Source organism: Oryctolagus cuniculus, chromosome 12 (assembly GCF_051225735.1).
Source record: "Oryctolagus cuniculus isolate XC-2025 breed Fujian yellow rabbit chromosome 12, ASM5122573v1, whole genome shotgun sequence".
NCBI lineage: Eukaryota > Metazoa > Chordata > Mammalia > Lagomorpha > Leporidae > Oryctolagus > Oryctolagus cuniculus.
The window spans coordinates 11687965-11714886 of record NC_142878.1 but is presented as its reverse complement, the minus strand read 5'-3'; the positions used below and the strand labels follow the sequence as shown (position 1 = coordinate 11714886).

The following is a 26922-nucleotide window of genomic DNA, read 5'->3' as shown; positions in this document are numbered from 1 at the left end:
GTATCTGCCGAGGGGCGGTGTCCCAGCCCTGCCTGAAATGTTGGATCCCGCCCCCCTGGGGAGGGTGGGGTGTAGGTCCGTTGGTTCTGTTGTTGGAGGACGGGGGAGGCTTGCATCCCTGGGGCATTCTTAGAGATGACCTGAAGGGCAGGGCGGGTCACCATGGTGGGGAGTTTGCCAGTGAGAGGGTAACATATGAACACTCTCTGAGTGACCCGGAAGGACAAAGCACCCTCCAGAACTGTCGGGACATCGTCCCCAGTAGGACCAAGGAGGGTGTGAGCAGCAGTGGCCATGAGATCGCCCTGCTGTGCCCTTTGAGAGCTTTTTCCTGGTAAGCTTTGGCCGCAGCAAGAGGCGCAGAGCTGGGGTGTGCAGGGGGACAAAACCCGCCCTGGTGGGACCCTCGGAGAGCAGTGCCGAGGCCTATGTGGGCTCTGCGTGGCCGGCGTGGGATCCTTGGGTGAGGCCTGCAGGGATGGAGAGCTCTGAAGGGCAGGGAAGTGAGCAGGTGTCTCAGGCGAGCCCCAGCCCAGCCTGGATCCACAGGACCACAAGGCAGGGCCGGGTGGCGAGCTCACCTCGCCTCGGGGTGGGGGGGACTGTCCTTGGGCTTCTTACAGAGAGTCTGGGGGCTTTGGAGACCACCAGACATCCGGCCTTCCCTGTGCTCAGCTGTGCCACTGCACACTCCCAGCTCCAGTGATGCCCTTTAATTTCGCTCTAAACCTTGCGTAGAATTGGAGCTCCGGGCCGGCGCCGCGGCTCACTTGGGTAATCCTCCGCCTAGCGGCGCCGGCACACCGGGTTCTAGTCCTGGTTGGGGCGCCGGATTCTGTCCCGGTTGCCCCTCTTCCAGGCCAGCCCTCTGCTGTGGCCAGGGAGTGCAGTGGAGGATGGCCCAGGTGCTTGGGCCCTGCACCCCATGGGAGACCAGGAGAAGCACCTGGCTCCTGGCTCCTGCCATCGGATCAGTGTGGTGCGCCGGCCGCAGCGCGCCAACCGCCGCGGCCATTGGAGGGTGAACCAACGGCAAAGGAAGACCTTTCTCTCTGTCTCTCTCTCTCTCACTGTCCACTCTGCCTGTCAAAAAAAAAAAAAAAAAAAAAAAAAAAAAAAAGAATTGGAGCTCCGTCAAAGAACGTGACAGTGACGGGCTTGGACAGGGAGCGGCAGCTGCACCTGGCTGTGTCACCGGAGTGAGAAGCCTTCGTTAATGCCCACACCTGCGGCCTCAGTCTTCTCATCTCGAAATGGGTCTCCTAACCGAAGGCCCTAAAGCATTGCATAAACACAACTCGGGGTCCGTGTCACCGCTGGCATCATCCTGTTGCTGCTGTTTGAGCATTTATTTCCAGAAAGTTCTGGGACTTGACATACCAGCTTGCCAGAGCCCCCTTGGGCATTTGGACAGTGACTTCTGAGCTGCAGATCTGACTTCTGTCTTCCAGATGGTAGAAGAAACCAAGCAGAGAAACGAACCCTAACCTTGCATTTTATTAACTCAATAAAGCAGTGGTGGTATGGGGTCGTCTTTATTTATTTATTTATTTATTTATTTATTTATTTATTTATTTATTTTGACAGGCAGAGTAGACAGTGAGAGAGAGAGACAGAGAGAAAGGTCTTCCTTTTGCCGTTGGTTCACCCTCCAATGGCCACCGCGGCCGGCGCGCTGTGGCCAGCGCACCGCGCTGATCCGAAGCCAGGAGACAGGTGCTTCTCTTGGTCTCCCATGGGGTGCAGGGCCCAAGCACCTGGGCCATCCTCCACTGTACTCCCGGGCCACAGCAGAGAGCTGGCCTGGAAGGGGGGCAACCGGGACAGAATCCGGCGCCCCAACCAGGACTAGAACCCAGTGTGCCGGCGCAGCTAGGTGGAGGATTAGCCTATTGAGCCACTGTGCCGCAGGCTGGGGTCATCTTTAAGCGGAGACGTTAGGATGTGCCTTTGGGGGCATCTTGTTGTTTGCAGTGATATTCGGACTGTTTCCATGCATTCTCACCTAACAACTTAGGTTTTAAAAAATATGATTTTAAGCCTTGAATACTATTGGTGGGAATACGAATTGGAATAACTTCTTTGGAAAACAGGATGGTGTTTTCTCAAAAAAAAAGAAAATTAAACACAGAATTATCTTGTGATGCAGTGACTCCGCATCTGGGTTTGTATCTGAGAGGAGAGAAAGTCGAGCCTCCAAGAGGTGTCCGAGGGCGCGTGTCCACGGCCGCGTACTCGCAGTGGCCAGGGGTGCAGCCGCCAGCCACGCACGGATAAGCAGATGAGGTCTGTTCACGCGATGGGACGTTACTCAGCGCTAAGAAGGAAGGACGCGCTGAGGTGCGCTGCGGCGCGGACGACACTGCTGAGCGAAACAAGCCGCTCAGTAAGGACGGATGCTAGTAGCGCGCTGACCTGAGGTTCCCAGGGGAGGCAGGTTCATAGAGAGAGAGGAGAATGCCGGTTACGGGGTCTGGGCGGGGAGGGAGACAGAGAGTTGTTCGTTTGATTTTGCAAGATACAAAAGTTCTGCAGATGGTTGGTGGCGATGGTTGCACAGTAGGAACAAACTTAATGGAACAGGAATATACTTAATGGAACCGGAGCATACACTCGACTGTGCACTTAAAAATGGTGAAGCTGGTGAATTTTATGTGATGTCTGTTTTACAATTAATATAACTAACACAATTTTTAAATAACTTAGAAGTGTACGTACATATTAAGGCATACGTAACATTTAAGTGTAGTTAAGCATACACGCTCATACACCTGCACTCCTGCACACACGTATTTTACAGGATGAAGCACGGTGCGTATCGGTGTCCGTGTCTGGGTTCATCTCTCTGACGTATAAAATCACAGCCTTCCCCTCTCCGTTCCAGGTGTGCAATGGTCTGGAGCAGCCCAGGAGGCAGCAGCGCTCGGATCTCAACGGACCTGTTGACAATAACAACATCCCGGAGGTGATTTTCCCACGGGTGAAGGTGCCGGGCCAGGGCCCAGACGGTGGACTTCCCGGCCCGTTGACCTACTCACCCTCTGCTTAATGTTCCCTTCCCGGCCGGCACTAGGTGGGAGGGATCCAGGGCAAGCCAGGGAGTGGGGAGGAGGTGAGGGCACGCTGGCGTGGGCAAAGGGTGTTTCCAGCTGACTGACACACACCATGGACTGTTCCGGTGTGGCTGATGCTGTGTGTGTGGGAAAATCATGGGTGCCCCGATGTGAAAGAAAACTCATTGTCCCGTTGTCTGAGAGCCATGTTCTAAACTGAGTTTTGTACCATTGGCATCTAGGACTAGATAAATTTTTTTTTAATTTTTGGGGCCTGTCCTGTGCACTCTAGGATATTTGCAAGCGTTCCTGACCCCTCCCACTGTGTGCCAGGAGTCACCACCCCCTCCACTTGTTGCGACCCTGAAAAATGTCTCCGGACATGGCTAAATGTCCCCTTTTGGGGACAAAAATCATTCTGGTTGACACAGATTTAGAAGACAGCTCCCACGTAAGCTAATGCTGCCATCGTAGAGGTTATGAAAATGAGGAGGTGAGCAAGCTGTTTCCCCGCTTTGGGCACAAAGCTTAGGTGAGATTTTCCAGCTTGGATGAAATGATTACAGCTAACCCTGGGGCAGCACGCTGTCTCCTTTATCTTGCTCTCAAAGACACTCCAGGTAGCCCTCATACAGTGAGTTAGAGGACCACTGGGTTGCTTGGTCTCTAGGTTCCCTCCGAGCCGTGACATTCTCAGGGTCGCTGAGGTTTGGGCCATAGGCTTTTCTACAGCTCCAAAGCGTCTTGTTGCCGGCACAAGGCTGGCGCGCAGTGCGGAGCTGACTTCTTGGGAATCCCAGTCACGGTGGTTTAGGCACTTCTCATGGTGGTGCACGTCTTAGCCCATCTGAGCCTAGATCTTACGAGCCACTTAGGTGTCTTTTTTTTTTTTTTTTCCTATTTCCTAACAGACAAAGAAGGTGGCATCATTTCCAAGTTTTGTGGCCGGTAAGTGCTTTTGAATTTCTTCTCTCCGAGTTGCATTTAGTGTCCAGACAGATGGGCTTTGACTTGTGTTTCTGCAGAGCTGGTTCAGAACACACCTTCCAGCCAGGTGGTGGGGCCTTTGGTTGGCTGAGCCCTGCGTATGGCTCCACGTGGTGGGGAGGGAAGGCCCAGCCCATCTGCCTGCTTTGGTAAAGGGAACAATAGAGCATTTGTGTGAGTACACACTGGCTGATTGCATTCATGAGACGCGGCTGGCTGCATTAACGGACTGCGATCCACCACTCCGGATCAGGGTGGTATGGTAATGGCCGAAGTCGGGCTGCCGTGCTGTGCGTTTTCAGCTTCCTCATTTCCCTTTAAGGAGGTGCGTAGTGCCTGTCAGCGTCCCGTCGGGAACCAAGCAGACCATACGTTCTGGATCGCTTGTCCTTGTGGGGAGGCCACAGGCTTGGCTGTGGGTGGAGCCGGCTCTGTGTGACCTGGATGAGTGTGGCAGGGGACCCCGGGGTGTGCCTCAGGAGGGCCTGTGGGTGCTTCTGGTGCTGTGGCTTCAGAGTAAGATGCTCTTATCCAGGCTTTCGCTTCGCCAGAACGAAGCTCCTGCCCCTGCTAATGTGTTGCCATAAACAATGCAAGCGTTATTAATTCTTTGAATAAGCTGGTTACTAATTCTTATGAATATTCATGGGAGCAAGGTAAATTAGACTCCAGCAGTAAATGACTGTAAACTTTCCCACTCTGCTTTTCTTTTTTAAAATTTCTGTTTATTTGAGAGGGAGGGAAGGAGGCTGAGAGAGACAGAGAGAGAGCCCCCATCTGTTGGGTCACTCCCTAGATGGCCGCGTTGGCTGGGGCTGGGCTGGGCTGGGCTGAAGCCAGAAGTGGAGAATTTTGTCCAGGACTCCACGTAGATGGCAGGAGCCCAACTACTTGAGCCATCACCTCTGCCTCCCAGGATCTACATTAGCATAAAGAGCTGGAGTCAGGGGCCAGAGCTGGGCATCGAACCAGGCACTCCTCTGTGGAATTCAGGTGTCTTCCTGCTAGGCTAAGTGCCTGTCCCATCTGCTTTTCTTTTTTAGTAAAGAACTCAAGCCCCCAAATTCCCTTTTAAGAGACTAGTCTGAACCAGGCTTAAACCAGTTCCAACTGGTTCAAAACAGGTTAACCCTCTCAACCTAACTTTGACAGTTGGAACTGGCTCAATATTACCTGAATTGGATGCAAATCATTTTTAAACTGTCAGGACTGATGTTATACACCTCAAATAGACTTTCCTCCATTCTTACCAGTGAAAACAAGCCCACTTAGGTCCTGCCAGCAGTCTGCATGCAGTTTGAGATACGTAGTTGCTGGTTCAAACTGGCTCAAACTGGTCTTCCCCAGGTCACAACAGGTTTTGATGATTCCAGCAGAATCATGAGTGACAGCTTTTCAGGACCCAGTGATTGGCAGGAAGAGACCACAGGCCCCCCGTGTCCCTCTGTCCACAGGGAAGCTTGGTTAGGGTCCTGACGTATGCGTGGCAGCGTCTCCTGCAGGGGACAGGGTGGGAGGCAGCTGCAGCACCGGCTTCCACGTGGTCGGGGGGAGGGGGAGGGAGTAGGGGGTGCCAGTCTCCCTGCTCCTGCGATGCCGACTTCCTGTGAAGCTGTCACTGTGGGTGGGCCCAGGAACTGCAGCCCCCGCAAGCTGTCTGGGGAGGTGACTCATGTGTTCACCTCCCTTGGGTCCTGAGCCTGCCCCCGTCTCCCTGGGGGAGGGGTACAGAAGGAGAGAGCAGGGCGGAGGCCTCGGGCAGCCCTGACTGTGGCTTCTAACCCTGTGGAAGACTCAGTTCTCTGTGCCGCCCAGGGCTGGCCCCAATCAGATCAAAACACAACCGGGTGCCTCCAACCGATTCTGACTGCCAAAGCCTGGATGGAACCGGCTCACACCAGTGTGCACAGTGAATTTCGGGTGGTTCCTGTAAGGAGGAGCCCTTTGGTTGGTAGAAAACTACAGGTCCTGAGTGAAAGGACCACCCCCGGTGTTGGAGGATCCGTATCTGACAAAGCCTTCGTGGACCAGACATCTCAGTCAGCAATGGGAGGAGATGATGATGATGGAAAACCCTAGGATGTATCCGCACGCGGAAGCCATCCCCGCACCAAACACCTGTGTCGGTGAGGAATGCATGTGGGCAGGAGGATCAGAAGGCGTCAGGGCCTTGACGAAGGCTGGGGCGGGCGCTGCGCCACCAGCGCCCTCACCACATGAGGGTCAGCATTTCTGCTTCTGCCGGCCGTGCAATGCAGCGCACCTGCAGATGACGTACAACACCTAACACAGTGCAGGCGTGTGGACGGAGCTGATGCACTGTCTTGTTCAGGGAGTAATGACAAGAGAAACAGGAAAACCGAGCACTGTGTTCAGTAAAGGTGCCTTTTTTTTTTTCTGAATATTTTTGATTGGCAGTTGGTTCAATCAGCTGGCAGGTGTGGAGGCAGACTGTGTTTGCAAAAGTAACTTTTCTATAAAGGTAGGCAGACGTGTGCTTATTAAAATCAGAAGGTGGGTGCTGGGCCCAAGCCGCAGTAGCTAACAGCGGCAGCTCCAGTGCCGAGTGTGAGACCCCTCCCTCACTTGGTGCTATACTCATTTAACCATGAGGATGAGCTCCAGGCTCATGCAGATGTCAGGGCCCTGTGGTCCCTGACGCCCAGGCCACTGCCCAAGCCCACATGCTGGTGACGCGGAAGAATAGGGACTCCAGTGCCCGGGCCTGCCCCGCACCCCTGCCCTCTCTGTAGGTTAGAATCACCTTGTTTGCTTTCAGAATGAGCAGTGGGGGCGCTGATCTAAGCTGACAGCATCTCACACCTCCCCCTCTGCAGCTCAGGATGGGGTGGGGCTCTCGAGCCTGCTGATGGCACAGGGACAGGAGTGAGCAGAAGCCAGGTGACCAGAGGGACGTGGGCTGGCCCGAGAGGATTTGTGAAAACCAAAGTAGCTTTTATTTTTGTGAACAAGATTGTGTGTGTTCAGTGTTCCATGTGGTCAGCGCAAGGAGGGATTAGACGTGTTTTAAAATATGAACTTTGATTCGGAGGTTTTTAAAGATTTCTCGGAATAGGGCTTGGATCAGGCTAGAAGCCACAGGAGTTAAAAATAGATTCAGGCCGGTGCCACAGCTCACTTGGCAAATCCTCCGCCTGCGGTGCTGGCACACCGGGTTCTAGTCTTGGTTGGGGTGCTGGATTCTGTCCCGGTTGCTCCTCTTCCAGTCCAGTTCTCTGCTGTGGCCTGAGAAGGCAGTGGAGGATGGCCCAGGTCCTTGGGCCCTGCACCCACATGGGAGACCAGGTGGAGGCACCTGGCTTCTGGCTTCGGATCGGTGTAGCACACCGGCCGTAGCGGCCATTTGGGGGGTGAACCAATGGAAGGAAGACCTTTCTCTCTCTCTCTCTCTCTCACTGTCTAACTCTGCCTGTAAAAAAAAAAAAAAAGAAAGATTCTATCCTGGAAATCCCTGCAGAACGTCTCCCTCCTTGCCTGCCCCGATGGAAAAACCCTGTCTCATCCCTGAGCCTAGACCTCCCCAGTGGAGGGACTGTTACATCCCGTGTGACTCCTTCCCCAAACGTCCTGGCCGTGTACCAGCCTACACGCGGGCCCTGTGCTGAACACACACACGGCGCTGGCTGTATGGGTGTGTACTTTGGGTTTCCGTCCCCTGCTGGAACCCAGAGGAACATCCCATCTGCCCGAATGCTTCCATGGCAGCGCAGGGTTGGTTTGTGAATGCACGGTGGTTTGGTTACTCTGCAGGCCGGCTGTTGGGTGGTTTCTGGCCAGTGTGGCAAGGAGTAGCCTTGCGGCTAAGCCTCTGTGTCCAGGGGTGCGGTCCAGGATGCAGCAGGGTCCCAGGCAGGAGCACCACAGGTAAAGGTGCCCGAGTGCCTGCCCTGGAGCAGGCAGGGGACACCATCCTTGGGTGCGTGGTGCGTGCCACCAGCTGTTTGGTCTCAGCCCCAGGCCAGTGGGTGCAGAGTGGTGTCCTGTTGATTTCACGTGTGCGTGTTTCATGGTAGGTGAAGCCAAGCATGCTGTACGTTGCAGGTGCTAATGAGCTGTTTGTTTCCCCTGCCTCTGTTGACCCCCCTCTTTCATGGGGTGTAATTAGCAAATAAGAATTAGATGCATTTAAGATATACCACATGATGTTTTGTGAAATGATGGCGCAATGAAGCTAATTAGCAGGTTCCTCCCCCAACATTGTTCCTTTTGTCTGTGGTGAGAACACGTGAGAGCTGCAGTCTTAGTGAATTTCTTGTCTACACAGGACACATTACTGTTAACTGCAGTCACCGTGCTGTCCATTAGACCCCAGAACTTGCCCATCTTATAATTCAGTTTATACTTTGGCCAGCGTTTCTCCATCTCCTCTACCCTCCTGCCAGCTGAAATTCTTGGTGTTTCTTTTATGGCTTTTAGTTTTAGTTAAAAAAAAAATAGAAAGATCTTCCGTTTACTGGCTCACTCCACCAGATGCCTGCAACAGCCAGGGTGGGACCCGGCTGAAGCCAGGAGCCAGAAACCCAATCCACATGGGTGCAGGAACCCAGTGCTAGAGCCATTACCTGCTGCCTCCCAGGGTGCTCCTTAGTAGGAAGCTGAAGTCGGGAGTGGAGCCAGGACTCAAACCTAGGCTCTCAGTGTGGGATGCATGCATCCCAAGCAGGCTCTGAGCCCCTGCCCCATATGCCTGCCCCTTTGGTGTTCCTTGATTTGCATTATTCTTTGCATGCAAAGGAAATGTGCCCTTTGGTTTATTTTATACAAGTTTCCACTAGGTTACTGTTGCCTTCGTTTTCATATATGGTTTCCTTTTCTGAGTGTTTTATGGAATCAATTTTTTTCCTTTGAGGTTAGCATGACCTCACGTTCTTAAGATTTTTTTTAAAACAATAAAGTTGCCTTCCAGAACTTCTACAATTGTATGTTAAATTATTTCAATATTGGATTCATCTGGAATTTATTTTTGTGTGGATACAGGAGGAGTTCCATCTTAAGCATTTAGTCCCAAGCATCTAATCAGTTATGCCAAAACTGAAATCCACGGGCAGGCGTTCTGTGTCGCAGTTAAGACATCACTTGGAATACCTGCAGCTCATGTTGGAGCACTGGGTTTGAGTCCCAGCTGTGTTGCCGATTCTGACTTCCTGTTAATGGCCACCCTGGTAGGCAGCAGGTGACAGCTCAACTCCACCCAGCTCACGTAGTTGGGTCCCTGTCACTCACATGGGAGGCCCAGACTGACTTGCCAGCTCCTAGCTTGGCCTGTCCCAGCCCAGCAGTGGTGAGCATTTGTAGGTGTGATGCAGCATATGAGAGATCTCTGGTTCTCTTTCCCCTTCTTTCTGTCTCTCCACCTCTCAGATAAATGAAACACAAAACAATTTAAAAAGTCCTAATTCATCTTTTCCGTGCTGGCTTGAAATGCCACTTTTGCCATGGCCTGAATTGCCGTGTGTGAGAGTACTTCAGAAGGTTCGCAGGACACCTGTGGAAGCCCCCCTGTACGACCCCAGCAGGAGAGCCCTGTGGCTCTCAAGGTTGCGCACTCCATTGCTACCACCACACCAGTAAGCCTTTGTCTTCATGCACCAAACTTCGCTCTGGTTTCCACTTTCCCATGAACTTTCTGAAGCCCTTTTGTATGTGCGGATGCATTTCCTGGTGTGTCCTAGGAACTGTCCATCACCCAGGCTCCAGACCCAGGCTGCTTTACTTACTGGGAGTTTGTGGTGCATTTTATTATGTGGTAGGGCTCGTTCCTTCCCTCGCTACCACCCTGTCTTTGCCACTCTCCCCTGAATACTTTTGCACATTTATTTTTGTACTGAAACCTTAAGCTCAGCTTATCTGGTAACACACTGAAATTCCTATTGGTATTTGTACATGGCATGCGCAGAATTCATCTAGAGGCAGAGTGCCAGCTTACGTTATAGAATCTTCCCAGCCACAAAAGGGCTCTCTTGTATTCAAGGTTGTTTCTCTTCACCAGTAAGGTTTATTCATAAAAATTCAACACATATCTTTTTCTTCTATTTCTTGATGCTATGTCCCTTTTATTGTTTTTGTAAATGCTGTTTTGTTTTCATTTCATTCTTTCCAGCTAGGCACTGTTTGTAGGTACAGAGAAAGCTATTGATTTTTAATGTATTAAATTTTATTCCATTGCCTTAACGAAGTCTATCTTTTTTTTAAAAAAAAAAAATAAAATCAGATCTTTAGTTGTTTTCTTGATTTTTTCCTGGCGTGCAATCATGCCATCTGCAAACGAGGATGACTTTCTGCTGCTTCCTCTCTTGTGTTCTGTTCCTTCTTCTTGTTGACTTGGGTTGTGTAGAACACAGGCATGATATTATATAACAGTGGGCTTTAGCTTCCTAAAAAAGCCACCTTTTGACAGATATGTCCTCTTAATCTTTATCCTAAAAAATTCAGACATGTACACAGCCTACGGAGACTACCATACCCATCACTATGCTCCTGCCACAGTCCCACCCTCTCACAAGCAATGGGGTTTAATCTGCACCCTCACCTCCTTGTCACGTTATTCTGAAGCAAATCTCAGACCCCACATCATGTCCTCTCAAAATATTTCAAATGTATACTTCTTTTTTTCTTTTATTTAATAAATATAAACTTCCAAAGTACAACTTTTGGATTATAGCGGTTTTTCCCCCTATAACCACCCTCCCATCCACAAACCATCCATCTCCTACTCCCTCTCCCATCCCATTCCTCATTAAGATTCATCAAATGTATAGTTCTAACATATAGGAACCCTACTTTTTAGAAATTCCAGTACTGTTATCATAGCTAAAATAACACGAACAATCATTTCGTTATAGCACTAAGTGCCCAGCTAGTATTTGCATTTTCCCAGTTTGAGTGTAATTTTTTAAACAATTTATTTATATGTTTGAAAGGTAAAATGACGGAGATATTCCACCTGCTGTTTCGCTCCTCCATGGCCACAAGGGCCAAGGGTGGGCCTGGCTGAAGCCAGGAGCCTGGAGCCCCCTTTGGGTCTGCTGTGTGGGCGGCAGGGGCCCAAGTACTTGGGACATCTGCTGCTGCCCTCCAGCATTCATTGGCAAAGAGTTGATTCAGAAGCAGAACAGCTGGGACCCAAAACAGCCTTCTGGGGCTGGTGCTGTGGCTCGGGAGTTTAAGCCTCTTCCTATGGCAGAGGCGTCCCATGTGGGTGCTGGTTCTAGTCCTGGCTGCTCCTTTTCCAATTCAGCTCTCTGCTGTGGCCTGGGAAGACAGTGGAGGATGGCCTAGATGCTTGGGCCCCTGCACCTGCATGGGAGACCTGGAGGAAGCTCCTGGCTCCTGGCTTCAGATTGGAGCAGATCCGGCCATTGCAGCCATTTGGGAAGTGAAACGGTGGATGGAAGACCTTTCTCTCTGTCTTTCCCTGTCACTGTCTATCACTCTGTCTCTCAAATAATTTTTTTTTTTTTAAAAAAATGGCCTTCTGATATGGGATGGAGCATTGCAGTTTGTAGCTTAACCCACAGCACTGGCCCAAGGACATGTGTGTGTTTGGGGATTCACATTAGATCCCTCCATTAAGACTGGGTGATGTATTTCATTATTCTCTTTTGTGTCTTTTATCTTCTTCACCCATCTCCTTGTCTTCTCTCTTATGGTTGTTGCTGACATTATAGAATGATCTGTATCATCCATCCTACTGTTTCCTGCAGTCTGGAATCGCTGGTTGTACCTTCACAGTATTGTTTCGCATGCATCCCTGTTCTCCATGTCCTGTGAAGCGGTGGGGTCTTAGAGGGTTGATCATATCCTGTCTGACTGGGGAAAACCATTCGTGGGTATTACCGTGTTCTTCCCGTGTCATCTGGAGGTCTCTCTCCGGGTGATATTTATTAGCAGCCATTAACAATCCTTTGATTCGGGCAGTGATTAGAGGTTGCAAACGTGGTGTGCTGGCTCCATCGCTGCTGCTTTGTTGATGCACTGGAAATCTATGCAGGGAAACGTTCCCTCATCAAGTGTGTATTCAAACACGAAACACAGCTTAAATAATTCCTTCCCTTTATGTAGCCGTTTTAAAATGAACAAGTGGCTGGTGTTGTGCCGCCTGCGACACCAGCATCCCGTGTGGGCCCTGGCTGCTCCCCTTCCGATCCAGCTCCCTGCTAATGGCCTGGGAAAAGCAGCAGAAGATGGTTCAAGTACTTGGGCCCCTGCCACCCAAATGGGAGACCACGATGAAGCTCCTGGCTCCTGGCTTCAGCCATTGCAGCCATCCGGGGAATGAACCAGCAGATGGGAGATCTCTCTGACTTTCCCTCCTCCTTTCTAATTCTGACTTTCAAATAAATGAATGAATCTTCAAAGCTACGTAAGTAAAATGAGCACGTTTCCCTGACAGCCTCTGACGATGCCTGGCGAGGTTTTCTGTGCAGTTGGTGAGCACTCTGGGTGTGGATCTTGGCTGGTGTGTTCTGGTGCATCTCATTGTTGCTTTCTGTGCCCCTGGGGTCTCATCTGTGACCAGGACAGCCTGTCGTGGTTGGTTCTCAGTCCTGAGAATAGGGCTCCCTGGCTTTCTGATTTCATAGAACATTCCAGAATCACCTCAGATCCTTCGTGCCCCAGGCCCAGAGCCAGAGCCAGAGCTATTTCTGCACAGATCCCTGTGGAGTGATAGAGACCACGATCTGTGTCGGGTGGGTGCTTGTTGCTCCAGATCTGGTCAGAGGTAGGCATTAAGGTACCTGTGGTAGATGGTGGCCCGAATGACCCCCGTTGGCCCCACTCTGGGTACACATGCCCTTGGGCAGCCCCTTGAGTGTGGGCCGGACTTGCTAGCTTGCTGTTAATGAATAGAGTATGTGGAAGTGATGAGATACGGCTTCCAAGGTTAGACTGCACAGAGAGGCTTCCCTCTTGCTTGCTCTTGCTGGTTCTCTATAAGGGAACCAAGTGCTGTGTTGTGCTTGTGAGTTGCCCTATCAGAGACAGGGGACTGGTGTCCCTGGGAGCAGCCTGGGAAGCGAACTTGCAAGTGCATCCTTCCCCATCGGGCCTTACGGTGGCCACAGCCCTGGTGGCCACCCTGACCGTAGTCTTGTGGCTGATCCTGAGCCACAGGCTAAGCCGGGCCTGGGTTCTGAACCCACAGAAACTGGGAGACAGTAAATGTGTGTTGTTCAAGCCACTACAATTCGGGGGGTAATTTGTTATGCAGTGACCAATAACTATCAGGCTGTGTATTTGTAAGATAAAATCCACGGGGATTCATGCCGACACTCTGACGGGGCTACATTTGTCTTTCTTCCCTAACCTGACCACACGTTTGTTCTATTCTGCTCACCATACGGCCGTCTCGGAGTGGCGTCACCCACGCTGGCCGGCACACAGCGCTGCAGATACAGTGTCTGAGTTATTCCAGTTACTTTTGTATCCCCGGAGGGATGTACGATCTAATGACTGTGTTCCGGAATATTTTAGAATAGATCTTCCTTTTTTGATTGTGTCACAAATGGATACACATTTCCATTTGCTTTTTTTCATGTCTTCTAATTCTTAGAAACTTGCTTTTTGGAATAAATTTTGCTTTGTAATTACATAAAATATGTGCGTGACTACAAAGTCAAATATGCAAACCGGGGTAATGCAGAGATGCCTCATCCCCCCACCCCATCCCCCACGCCCCATTGCTTCCCTCCTGCTGTGGATACCCATCTTTGGCATGTCATGTACGTTTTTTCCTTTGGGTAAGCGTGTCTTCCCCTTTCTTAGGCAGACGGGAGTGCGCTGGCCTGCTTTTTCTCCATCTTGCTTTTTTCATTAAGTGCTACGTGCTGGACAGGACGCCAGTGAGCCCAGCGGGACGGGCAGGACATGGAGGGCCCTCCTGGCACTCTGCCGTGGACGGCTGCTCCCATTCAGGAGGGCCTGGGTGCTTTCCAGTGCCTGGCTATGAACACCATGCTTCGGTGAGCGGCCCATGCGTTTGCCTGTCCCCGGTTTCGCCAGTGTTTTGATTTATGATGCCTCTTCTGGGAATTTGTTCTCCCCGATCCAAGTTTTTCCTGAGCTCTGTCCTGGGCCCATCTACGCACTGCGGCGAGCTCGGCCTTTGCCTCCCCTGGCTCTGCGAGAGCCCCTCTTCCTCCCGCAGCAGTGACCTGGCCTTGCCCACTGGGTGTCTGAAGAGCCACCCTGGGAGCTCCCAGATCCTTTCCTGGGAGACAGCCCAGCCTCTGCTGCAGGCGGGGGCGGCCTGGCCCGGGCTGTGTTCTTCAGGCTGGCTGCGGCTTCCCTGATCACTTTCCGTGAGGGCGTGGTCTGGCTCCCAGGCAGGCTGGGCAGTGGGCAAGGCATTGGTGGCAGGCAGACAGAGCCCATGCAGGGCTGAGAGACCAGGCCTCGGCCCTCGTGGAGGGTCCAGTGTGAGACCAGCTCCCCTCTGCAGCTCACCCCACCCCCACCCTTTCTGCATCCCAGACGCCTCCCTGGGACTGGTCTTTGTGCCATCATGGGTGGCTGGCCTGGCAAGCGGCTCAGTGCCTCTCCAGCCCTGTGCTGCCCATCCGTGCTGCCGCCCCTCCATCCCGCAGCGCCAGCTGCCCCTCTGCCCTCAGAGCTCACGTCCACCGGCCTCTGTCCTTCCACCGTGCTGCCTAACTCTGCCCCTCCGCCCCAGGATGGGGGTAGCTGCCTCTTGTCTGCGCATCCCACGCTGTCCGCTTGCCGGCTCCTGCCTGCTCGCCCCGCACACAGTGCTCCAAGGTCACCGCGGCCTCCTTGTCATTAGGCTTAGTCCCTGCTGGCTCCTTGCAGTTGGCCTCTGGCCAGCATGGACACAGATGGGCACTTCCCCCTTCCCGAGCCCCTTCTCTGCTTGGCGCTGGGCAGAGCTGGCTCCTGGGCCCCCCTCCCACTGCTCTCCCCGCGCCCCCACCCCGATGGTGACGCATCCCTGCCCGCGCTGCGCTGGGCGCCTGCCACAGCTCGTTCCCCATCTGTTTCCCTGCCGGGGGCGCCTGAGTCAGCGGCCTGCTGGGCCCCTTCTGGAGGGCGCCCAGGCTCCTGTGCTGAAGTGCCCAGAATCCCCACCCTCAAGGTCAGCCCTCTCCCACTACCCCTCCTCCAGGGCGGCAGCTCCGCCCATGCAGCCTCCCCTGCCCTGCAGCCCCTCGCCTTGTCCGCTGGTGCTGTCTGCCCAGGGTGCCGCTGTCTACCTCTGCCCTGTGAACCTGGCCCACACCTGCGGCCCCGCTCACTTGCCTGGACCCCTGCACTGCTGTGGCCTCCTGCAGCCAGAGCTAATTTCTATAGGCAGGGATGGCTGGGCCCCTTGTGTGGCCCCAGGCTCCTCACACCTGGCTAGTGCTTCCTCTGCAGTCTTGGCTTGCTCCACCCCTTGTCCCCGGGCCATCTGGAATCTCTTAGCCCTTCAGAAGGCTCCCTGCCACCCCAGGACCTTTGCACCTGCACTTGCCGCAGCCTAGAAAGCTATATCCTCCTACCTCTCTGTGTTGGTTCCTTCTCCTCTTAGAGACCTAAGCTAGGAAGGCAGTGGGCCTTAGATGCTTCACCAGGCAGTCCTAGGGCTGCCCCCTCACCCCCGCCCTTGCCACAGGCCGTTCGGCATTTAGCTGGTGACCACGAGACTGGTCGGCCTGCTCCTCCGGCCTGGAAGCTCCATGGTTTCTCTCATAGCACAGGTCCTGTGTGGTGGGCTCAGCACGCAGAGTGCCGGAACCCAGGGCGGCGATCTTGGACAAGGTCCTTTGGCCCCCCTGGAATGTGCTCTTCCCCAGGGGGCTGTGAGTGGCCAGGCGGAAGTGTCCCCGTCACACCAGTGTGGGCTGCGTGCCGGGCCCGCTGTCTGCAGGCGCACTCCCACACCCCCGCCTGTGGCTGAGCTCCAGCTCACACAGCCGCCCCTACCAGGACCCCAGGGAGAAGCAGGCACAGGGCCGGGTGCATTGGGAGCCCCCGGCCACCTCCCCCGTTCAGGGCAGGGGCTGCCACACATGGCCCTTGGGGCCTCCCCACACTCTCCCTGTCCAGGGAGCTCCAGGGATATTTCCTAAGGGGGGTTTGAACAGAGAACCTCCTGGGCACGGAGAGGCACTGGCGTGGCGCCTGCTTCCCCTGCAGGCTGTGCACACGCGTCACACACGCTTATGTAAGCAGAGAGAGAAGCCACTCCCTGGGGAGAAGGATCCCCTTAAACCGGGAGATTCTTGTGTCGTTCTGTCTCCCTCTGGTGGTCTCAGCCTAGACTACACCACCCTCGCACACGGCCGCTGCCACTGCTCCATGTTTCGGGTTTGCATTTTGTCACGGAGTCCTCCCCCCAGCACCCCCTCCCCCAGCTCCACCACGCCTGGGTTTCCCCTGTAGCCCAGCATGGGGGGGAGGGGGGCCTTTACTCCCAGAAGTCCAAATCTGAGTGGACCAAGGCCACCTTCGGGCACTGGTGAGGGAGGAGAGGACAGCGGGCTCTGAGGGTGGCATGGGAGTCCCATGGGGTTCTGTAGAGCCTCCCTCCCCATGCCTAGGATGTGGGTGGTGCTGGTGGCACCCTTGGGTGGCTGGGAGGCTGGGACATTCCTGCAGAACAAGGGGCACCATTGCTTGGTCAGTGATGGTCACTGCATCAGGTGCCACGGGGTGATTCAGGCCCCGCTGTGGGGTGACCTCAGCAGACGATGCACGCCTGGGACCACGCTCACTGGAGTGGACAGTTCCGTGGGCAGGCGATCCCATCCAGATGGGTGTCCTGCAGTCCGAAGCCGCGGCGGCCAGGTGGAAGGTGCTGCCTAGTGGTCAGTGGCTGCTGTTCCCTGTCGGGCGAGCTCTGTGTCCCCCTCGCGGGTCCACCTGCAACATAAACCATTCTTGGGACAGGACACTCAGGAAGGGCTTCCTCCCGCTCGCTCCACCCTGAGGCCTGAAGCCCCCACCCGCCCTTCCTCCGTGTGCACCCAGCCCTGCTGGGAGAAGGTTTGTCTCTCCACAGACAGGTCCAAGGCACCTGAGCAGGAGGGAGGAGGCTGATTTGATTGAGGCTGTGATGAACTGCGGGGGTCAGCCGAGGCTTTCTCACCCCTAGGGGCCAGGGCGTCATAAAGGGCAGTGGCCCTGGGGTAGCCTCCTGCTGGCCCCTGCGTGAGGGAGTGGGCATGGGCCCGTGTCTTCCAGAGGGTTCCAGATCTGATTTGTTCCTGAGACGGCCGGGGGTCGGGGGGAGGCTGTTCTTGTCTGCTAGAGACCAGGTGTTCCCTCACAGGCTGCACAGTAGTGTGAGGCTGTATGCATGGGTGTGCATATGCATGGGTGTGCATGGGTGTCAGAAGTGGGTTCCTGGCCCCCACTCTGGGTTCAATGAGGCACCATCTCCAGGGTGGGCTTGGGGGCTCCACAAGTGACCCGTCTTGCTGACAGGTGGCCTTCCCTCTGCTGTGGGTTCCCAGCCGCCAGGGAGTTCGGGACATGCACACGGTCACCTTCCCCACCTCTCTCATGCATCCCTGCAGCACTCCCCCCAGGTAGCAATGTCCCCAGAGAGCCTGTAGTCCAGGGAGTGTTGCTCTGTGCCCGGCCAGCCCTGTCCCTTCATCCTCCGTGTGTCCTGAGCTGAGCCTCTGGGACCGAGGTGAGTAGGTCCTGGGCCCAGGGGCTGGGGGATCTCAGGCCCTGGAGTCCCTGTGCCCCTCTCCTGTGTGGCGCCTCTTGTCTTTGTCACATCTCTGAGAGGTGCAGCCACGCTGGGCGGGGTGAAGGTGCCAGGGCATCGGGCTGCCATCTTCAGATCCAGCAGGAATCTCTCCTTCTCTGGTCCATATCTGGCCTTGTGATAATCGTGGGTCCTTTATTACTTTAATCAAGCACCTGCCTCCGAAGCCATCACTTTCCACGCTGCCCCAGAAAGCACCATGTTCTTTCTCAGGGCCTGGCTGCCCTAGCAGGTGTCAGACAGCCAGGAGGTGCACGGGCTCTGTGGATGGGAGTGGCCCCAATGGGGAGGTTGCATGGGAACTGTCTCCTGACCCCTGTGTGTGTGTGCATGCATGTATGTGTGCATGGGGACCTGGGGCCAGAGCTGTGGGCAAGGGTCTTGCTGAGCCGTGAAGGATGCGTGGTGAGGCTGGGAGGGGCTCCCTCCTGGCTGGGCCCTGGTCCTGCCAGGCTGCAGTGGCTGAGCTGTTCTCTGCAACCAGAGCCAGCATGGAGCTGGAGGCCAGTGTGGTGGCCCAGGAAGAGTGTGGTGGAGCCAGAGTTGGCCAGGGCACCGTCCTGACGATAGAGAGACGGCAGCTGGTATTGAGCTTTAGAAAGGAAGACGGTAACGACGGGCTGAGAAGCCGTGGTGTGAACGCTTGGCAGGGTTCTTGGTGCTTCCCGTGGGGTGACTTAATGTGGAAAGGCTGAACTCCTGTGAGGCTGGAAGCTAAGGTAGCCCCAGCAGCCTCTGCCTCGGGGGTCCCAGTGCCAATTGCACACTGGAGGCCACACATCCTGCTCCCACCTAGGCCTCGTGCACATGAGGTCAGCCACAGCCTCTCCACATCCGCCCCCTGGACATGAGCTCCAGAAGGGACCCTCTCCCCTTCCGCTCCTTTCAGGACCCCTGCCCCGCCTGCCGGATACGCTCTTCTCTGAGATGCCACGCAGACTTGCATGGGGGAGAGCTTGAAGGCCTGGTGTTGGGGCTCTGCTGATAGACTGGACATCACTGGCATGTTGTCTGTGGGCAGGGTCAGGAGGCTCGGGGGACCAGCGGCTTCTGCAGACCAGCCTGGGGCGGGTGGGGGGGGCGGTGGAGGCTTCAGCCTGGTCCTTGGGGGGTCTGGCAGAGGCTTCCAGGTCATCAAAGATCCCCTGAGAAGGGACCTGTGCACCCAAGAGGAGAGGGTGCATACTCTGGGGGCTGCTGGGGGCCTTGTGAGGACCCCAGTGCACTAGGGTCGGGATGGAGGGGCAGTTCTCGGCCCGGGGCACTGGGCAGTTCTCGAGCGGGATCTGCCAGGAGCCTCCGAAACATCAGTGCACTCTGCTCTGTGCTAAGTCTTTAGCTCGGCAGCCACCGCTCTGGTGGGAGACGGCGCAGCTCCTTCGCGTGCGTGGCTTCCCAGGGCTGCACCTGCTGTGTGAGCCCTGGACAACTCCGTGTTCAGGAGTTTGCTTTAAAGTGCTCAGGGCTGAGGGTTGCAGAAGTGATGGGTAAAAGGGGGCTTTCCTCCCAGGCTGCCCGGAGGCTGTGTGCTGGGTTCTCCTGAGGTTTAGCAAGAACCAAAGCTCCAAAGGGCAGTTCAGAAAACTGGTGCTACAGCAGTGCCGGCCCGGATGACAGACTACTTGCAGCTGGCAGGGGGTGTGGTCAGGAGCCGGAAATCCAGGCTCTGGGGTGTGCGGACATTGGGGCAGTGCCTGGCCCACCTTGGCCATTGACCTCCAAACAGGACACTGGGAAGTGAGGCTCCGGGAGGCCTCCTAAGAGCCACAGGGACCCAAGAGCAGGGGCCAGAGGGTCAGACTTCAGGCCCAGGAGAACCCTTCCTGGCAGAGTGAAGGCGGGCGGGGGGCACGGAGATGGGCGTGGCAGACTGGCTCAGCCTGGGTGAGGACGCCATGGGCTGGGGGTTGCCCATAGCCACAGACCTTTGGTTCTCACAGTTCTGGGGTTGGAGCCCGAGCTCAGGGCACCCGCATGGCCAGATGCCCAGGGCTGACTTCCCTTTGTGTCTCCCGTGGTGGAGAGAGGGAGGAGGTCTCGGGGCTCGCTTTGATGGGGGTGCTGATCCTATCCATGCCGTAACCTGTGCACCCCAAAGGCTTACTCTTTTTTTTTTTTTTTTTTTTTTTTTGACAGGCAGAGTGGACAGTGAGAGAGAGAGACAGAGAGAAAGGTCTTCCTTTGCCGTTGGTTCACCCTCCAATGGCCGCCGCGGCCGGCGCGCTGCGGCCGGCGCACCGCGCTGATCCGATGGCAGGAGCCAGGAGCCAGGTGCTTATCCTGGTCTCCCATGGGGTGCAGGGCCCAAGCACCTGGGCCATCCTCCACTGCACTCCCTGGCCACAGCAGAGGGCTGGCCTGGAAGAGGGGCAACCGGGACAGAATCCGGCGCCCCGACCGGGACTAGAACCCGGTGTGCCGGCGCCGCTAGGCGGAGGATTAGCCTAGTGAGCCGCGGCGCCGGCCCAAAGGCTTACTCTTAATACCATCCTCTTTGAGGTCAGGATTGCAACTCGCACGTTCTGGGGGGACACAGACACTCGGAGCACGGTGGTTCACGTGGACTGACGCCATTGAAGCCTCTGCCATTCAGGGTGACCTAGGGTGACAGTGGTGTCAGAGGAGGAGGGACACCCGCATGACAGATTTTGTGGGCAGCGTGGACAGGACTTAGTGTGGGATGGATGTGGGGGTGCAGGAGAAGGCGCAGCACCTCTGCCTGTGTGGCTGGGGGTAACGGGGTCATTCCCCAAGGAAAGGACCCTGAGCTGTACCAGGACAGGGATGGAGGAGGAGTGAAGGCCTATTTGGGCACCTTGAGGTGGAGGCACCTGTGGGCCTGCAGTGGGAGCCTGCGGCAGTCTGCTGAGTCCACGGGGTTGGGGTTCAGGGACTGCAGGGTTATTTCTAAGCAAGTGGTCGTGGAAGCTATGGAGTGGGCGTTTCTATGTGATGGGAACAAGAGGAAGGAGGGGATGGAAGTGTTGGGCCAGCCAGGAAGACAGGGATCAGGCCAGAGGCAAGGTGATGGCCATGGGGTCTCTGGGCCTGCTGGCACCGAGGTCAGGGGTGTCTCAAGCAGGCGCAGGCCGTGGGGTGGTGGGGAGGAGGCACAGACACAAGCAGAACCTCTTTCTAGGCCTTTGGCTGTGAGGGGGAAGGCAGGGGCTCATTGGAGGCCAGGACGGGGCCATGGGTTTGGCTTTCTGGCCCAGCTGGGGGGATGGGAGGGTGTATGTGCACAGGGCCTGTTGGGAGCGAGGGCCGGAGTCTCTGTGATCTTAGACCCAGGCAGAGACCCCACTGCAACTGAAGAATGCAGAGGAGGGTGGGCTGGACACCCACCATGGGACGCCCCACAGGCAGAGCCCCCAGCACTTGACAGACAGGGAGGGAGACGGGAGGGCACATGGTCAGAGCTGCTGGGAGTTCTGAGGGCTTTGGGGGCCAGGCTTTCTGTGAATCTGTGCAGGTCACCCTTCGCCTCGCAACCTCAGGCCCAGAGAACACGGGAGAGTTCGGCAACCCTCTGGGGCAGGCAGGCGGGCATGGGGGGCGTTGAGGCTTTTGAGGTGGTGGACAATGGCATCCAGGTTGGGAGAGCCGATGGCTTCAGCAAGGAAGTGGGTTGGAGATGACATCACCTGTGTGCTGATACACGGAGCGGGGAGGTCAGGAGGAGGTTGTGGGTGATGCGGAGTGGCTGGGCCTGTGACACTGGAGTGGCTCCTGGGGGAAGCTGGGCCAAGGAGGATCCTGGGGCCAAGGTCCCCCAGAAGGAGGACAGTGGAAGGGGACAAAGGCAGGTGGCATGGCCAGGCAGCGTGGACCTGGGGGGCAGGATAAACTGGGCTGCAGACAGGCTCAGCAGGTGGCTGACCTTGGCCCCAGGGCCACGTCCCTCTGACCACCTGGTCTGTATGAGGATACAGTTTTAGCAGACGCAGCTGTGCCCACTGATTTCCATGCTGACTGTGGCTCCGTCACACAAGTCACTGCAAAGGTGACGAAAGCCTGGCCCGGTCACCTCTGCCCTGTACTGCGAGGGTTTGCCGACCCCAACCCTTTGTGGCTTTTTCTATTCCAGCTCGTGGTGATCACACTCAAGGAAATGACTCCGCCCCTCTCAGTGGGAGGAGCCACGGTCCAGGCTCCCTGTGTAGCTGGTGGCTGTCCTACAGGACGGAGCTGAGAACACTCCACGGCTGGAGGGTCTGCTGGGCCACAATGGCTGTGGCTGCAGCTGGGACAAGGACTTTGCTGTCCTGCCAGGGCCTGTGGTGTGGGGGGTAGGGGGTAGGGGGCTCCAGGCAAGCAGTAGCCCGAGGAGGGGCAGAGCACGAGGCTCTAGATCCCCGTCGTCGGCTCCGGGAGCTTGTAGAGGACGTGGGAAGTGCTGTCATCTTGGGGAAGCAGCACTTCCTGGGGCTGTAGCCGTGACCCTGGGGATGGAGCTGTCTTGAGGGGTCCTCGCCTGGGGTCCCAGGGTCGCCCTCCAGGCATGGCTCATGCAGGTTTCTGGCTGCATGGTTGATTTGGTGTCGTTACCCACGCCAGGCACCATGGGGTAACAGGGCCGGTGGACCAGGCTCCCTTGCTGGCTGCAGAGTGCACAGGACTCGGCTCTCCTCCTTACCCCTGTGCTGGCGGCCACGTTCCTCGTGCCAGGAGAGCCCTCTGCTCAGGGCATTTCTCACCCTGTGCCCCCTCAGTTCCAGGGCCCTGTGAGCCAGAAGACCTCATCGATGGCATCATCTTTGCTGCCAACTACCTGGGGTCCACCCAGCTGCTGTCCGAGCGGAACCCTTCCAAAAACATCCGAATGATGCAGGCGCAGGAGGCCGTCAGCCGGGTCAAGGTAGGGCTGCGCTGGGCCCCGGAGTGCCCCCAGGGGGCGCTCAGGAGCACCGAGGTGGGGGTTCTGACAGGTGGCTCTGAGTTGGCAGCCTCAGCAGAGAGCGGGAATGGCCCCACTGCCCAGGGAAGCCAAGGCACCTGGCGAGGCAGAGGGGACCTTGGCGGGGGGCAGGTGGGCTGGGCTCAGGGGCCTTGGCTCCTTAGTACAGAGTGGCCCCCCAACTCCTCTGGAAGCAGCTTTTCATGATGATCAGGAGTGATCTGGGCCTAAACGTGTTTGTCTGGAGCCTCGGGTCCCAGCTGGGCAAGTTGTGTTCTCAGTGCCATTCAAAGTGCACTCGGAAACGGGGAAGGTGAACGGTGCGTGATTTAAATCCACGGACGGCAGAACACCTCTGACAGCCCTGTGGTTCCCGTGCACGGAGCATCGTCTGGTTCTGAGGAGTGATGAAGCCTCGCCTAGAAGCTGCACTGTGTCAGGAGGGCGGGGCTGAGGCTGGCCAGGGGGGCACCCCTATGGGCAAGGTCGGGCCTGCAGATGCTCCCAGCTGCGGGGATCCAGCCGGATGTTGGCCCCTAAGCTGCCTTCAGCGCACACTGCCCCCCTCAGCAGAGGCAGAGGAGCGCCCTGCGGTCAGCCACGGAGGTCAGGAGAGAGAGAGGAGCCCTGCTTGCCAGGGCCCTGGCCCTGACCCCAGCCTGGCTCGCCCTTTTGCAGCTGCCCGTGTCTCCCAGGGGGTCTGTCCTCAGCCACGGCCCCTGGTGACAGTCTTTTCTGGGACTCCAGGGGCTTGTGTCTGGGGAGTCTGGGAGCGGCTGCCCCGCTGTTCCCGGGGGCTGCTGTGGGTCCCAGGTCTGCGTCCTGGGGCGCTGCCCCACGCCTGCCTGCTCTCGGTGCCCAGCTGGTTTTCTTTTCTCTTGCACGCTGCGCAGAGGATGCAGAAGGCTGCTAAGATCAAGAAGAAAGCGGTGCGTAGGACCGGGTGGCCCTGGGCCAGCGTGGGGTCTCTGCCGGGTGCCCGGGGCTCGCCCTGCTCAGTGGGGGGGCTTCCTGGGGGGAATCCAAACAACGGTGTACAGCAGTTTTCTCTCTTTCTCTGCTCGGTCAAAAGCGGGCTTTTGAGTGAAACTACAGGCACTGCTTTGCTTTTAAGCAGGCACTGGCAGGGGAATTAAAAAGTTCTCTTTTCTGCTTCGCAATCTCCCATGAACCAGGTTCTAGCTGATGCTGCCATGTCCCTGTGTTGTGTGGACCTGTTTTAGGGCAGCAATGGGTGACAGTTCCGTGATTGACGTGTCTGGAGCCTGGGCCTGCTGTCCGGTGTTGACTAGGTGGTTCCGATGTTTAGACGCGTGAACTTGACTTTGCAGCGTCGAGATGCCGAGTGGCTTAGCTTGCTCCTGTTGAACAGAGCTGGAGCACGGCCAGGCTCTCAGAGTGGGGCTGACACTTAGTCCTTGGTCGACTTGGTTGACGGAAGGTGTCAGGTGTTCCATGATGGGCGCCTGGGACACACCTGTGACCCGGCCTAGTGCCTGCTGCTGCCTTCAGTCCTCCCTGCCACCTGGAAGTGGTGCTGTTTTCTGGTGCTGTGGCCAAAGGACCCTGTAGGGACCCCTGTCCCCCTGCAGTGAAACTCCCATCTGCCCAGTGGCTTCTCTGCCCAGTGGCTTCTCCTTGCATCCCTCATCCCTGGGTGGTGCAGAGCAGGTGTCGGTTGCCGTCTGAGTCGTCGTTTTGATACTACAATGAAATACGTGAAGCAGCCCTGCTTTATGAAGAAAGGAGGGTTATTGTGGCTCTCAGTTCTGCAAGTCCGCAGTCCAAGATCAGGCAGGTCCCCTTGGTTTGGTCTCTGGTCAGGGCAGAGTCTGAAGGTGGCACAGGGCACCACAGGGCAAGAGACAGGGAGTGCAGGTGTCTGTCTGTGTCTCTGTCTCTCATAAAGCCAGCGGGACTCAGTTACAGGGACTCCACCCTGATGACCCAACCCGATCCAGCCACCTCCTAACCCCGTGATTGGACCAAATTCCCACCCTTCTAGTACCATTACGATAAGACATGGGGACCAAACCCCTGAGTTCGAGGGGAATAATATCAAACCCTAGCGTTTGTAGACCTGCAGGTGGGACTGCACTTCCTCCAGAGAGAGGGGCCTGTGTCCTGCAGTGCCCGCATGAGCCGCAGCCTGCTCCCAGGTCTGCAGGTCCGGATGTCCCATAGCGTTCTGCCTCTGGAGGGGTGATGGGATGCTCAAGACCACTGCCAAAGGCTGCTTTTCTGGTCTGCATTCCCTATGGACCGAGGTCCCCAGAGCTGCCCCCAGGGCTGGGCCTCCCCGCGGTGGCCTGGGAGGCTGCAGGTGAGGGGCACCTCTTCTCCAGGGGACGCACACCCCACCTGCGAGTCTGCAACCTAGGCCGGTTCTGCGTTCTGCACAGCTGGTGAGGCTGTGGTGCTGGGTGAGCCTGGTCCTGGCAGAGACGCCTCTGTCCAGAGACACGCTGATGACCCCGGGGTCACAGCCCCCAGCCACGGGCATGGTGAGGCCACCCTGTTCCCCGGTCTGCGCTATTGCTTCTGCCTTCTGTTGCCAGGGGATGTGGTGGGTGGCCTCTCCCTTCCCCCTTAGCAATCAGGGTTGCCACGGCCCCACCTCTGCGATCCGGTTCCCCCTCAGTTGTCACCAGCACCACGGTCCATCTGCAGCTTTCTAGACTTGCTCTGGCCTGACCTGCTTTGCAGGAGGGCTTGGCATTGCCGTCACAGGAGGTAACCTTGAAAGGTGCATTGGTGCAGACCACGACAATTTTCCGCTTGCGTCTCTGCTCTCCTTCCCTTGTGTTGGAATAGTAGCAGTCCATGGTAGACCAGAAGCCCCAAAGACCCGTGCCCTGGAAGACTGAGCTAAATGCACAAAGTTCTCAGTCCATTATGGGCCTCTGTGTGACTTGGCCTTCTCGAACAAGTGTCAGCAGGGAGAGCTTTGATTTCCGATTTTCTAGAGTCATTAAGTCACAGCTTCTGCCGTTTGGAAGTGGAAGATAAACCACCGTGGGCTCCCGGGTGACCGGGAAGAGTCATCCACCTCGGGGGGCAGACCGAGGGAACTTGTATCTCATCAGCACTGTGCGGTAGTAATTAGGATTCTCACTGATGGAGAAACCAATTAAAAGCTGTGCTGGCTTGGGGCAGACCCTGGAGTTCGCTCGGCTTCCAGAACAGTCCATGGGACCACAGCTAGCTCAGGCTCACACGAGTGACAAGTCGGACCACTCGGTGACAGCGTCTCTGGTCACCGCGAGGACAGTGCCCTACTGGCCCCAGGTCTGGTGCTCTCAGGGGTGTGGGAGGCCTGGGCCGAGGCTGCTGGGTGACAAGGCTGTGACTGCTTGAATCAGAAGGAAAGGCGGACAGTGTAATCCAGCTCCTTCCTCATTTCCTGGGGATACTTGGAATCCCCAGTCCAGGAAATAGCCTGAGTCTGCAGACCCAGAGCCTTCTGGTGGGGGCTGGGGGGTACAGCACGAGACCCAGGCATCAGAACCTCTTTCACATTCCAGCATCCCGGAAGCTGGCTCTCCTGCCCTGTCTATGTCTTTTGCAAACTGCTCTGGGAACCAGCCCTTGGGTCTAGGGTGCTACGGGAGGTGGGGGTTGGGGTGGGGGTGTGCGTTTAGGTTTCCACGGGCTGCTCTGCTCCATCTGTGTGGATGCAGGAGAGTGTGGATTTGTCACCGTGTCCATTACTGTCCTTTGTTAGAATTCCGAGGGCGACGCACAGACGCTGACTGAAGTAGATCTATTCATCTCCACCCAGAGGATCAAGGTCTTAAATGCGGACACACAGGTAAGTGCTTGTCTGGACCTGTGCAAACCCACAAGCGCCCAGCGCAGCTGTGAGGGGACTTCCCCTATGTGAGGGAGGGAGCAGCCGGCCCGTGACAGTTGCTCTGTCCCCTGAGTGTCGAGTGGGCTCTGATTGTGGAGCTTGGAGTGACTTAGAGGAGGAGCAGGGTAGGCGTTGGGTGCAGCCGTGCCCACAATCCCATTCGGAATCCCTGGGTTTGGGTCCTGGCTCCTCTTCCAATCCAGCTTCCTGCTCATGTGTGTCCTGGGAGGCGGCAGGTAATGGCTCAAGCACTTGGGAGACCTGGATGGAGTTCTGGGCTCTTGGCTTCGGCCTGGCCCAGTTCGGGCCTGTGGGGAGTGAACCAGAGGATGGAAGATCTGTGTGTCTGCCTTTCAGATAGCTAGCTAGTGAGAGGAATTAGAAAGAGGCCAAG

At 56.3% G+C, this 26922-nt stretch overlaps 1 protein-coding gene across 8 annotated transcripts in view; it reads left to right on the top strand.

Moving 5' to 3' along the window:
• APBA2 (amyloid beta precursor protein binding family A member 2) overlaps nucleotides 1-26922 on the top strand; it is a 226444-nt gene that overhangs the window by 181550 nt on the left and 17972 nt on the right. For 7 of the 8 annotated variants that reach the window (XM_089311183.1, XM_070053530.2, XM_089311184.1 and 4 more), the window contains 5 exons: nucleotides 2885-2965; nucleotides 3965-4001; nucleotides 22491-22636; nucleotides 23569-23604; nucleotides 26400-26486. In XM_089311183.1, the coding sequence (XP_089167309.1) occupies nucleotides 2885-2965; nucleotides 3965-4001; nucleotides 22491-22636; nucleotides 23569-23604; nucleotides 26400-26486 (387 nt within the window). The remainder of the gene's footprint in view (nucleotides 1-2884; nucleotides 2966-3964; nucleotides 4002-22490; nucleotides 22637-23568; nucleotides 23605-26399; nucleotides 26487-26922) is intronic. The other variant, XM_051822259.3, reaches the window with a different exon arrangement.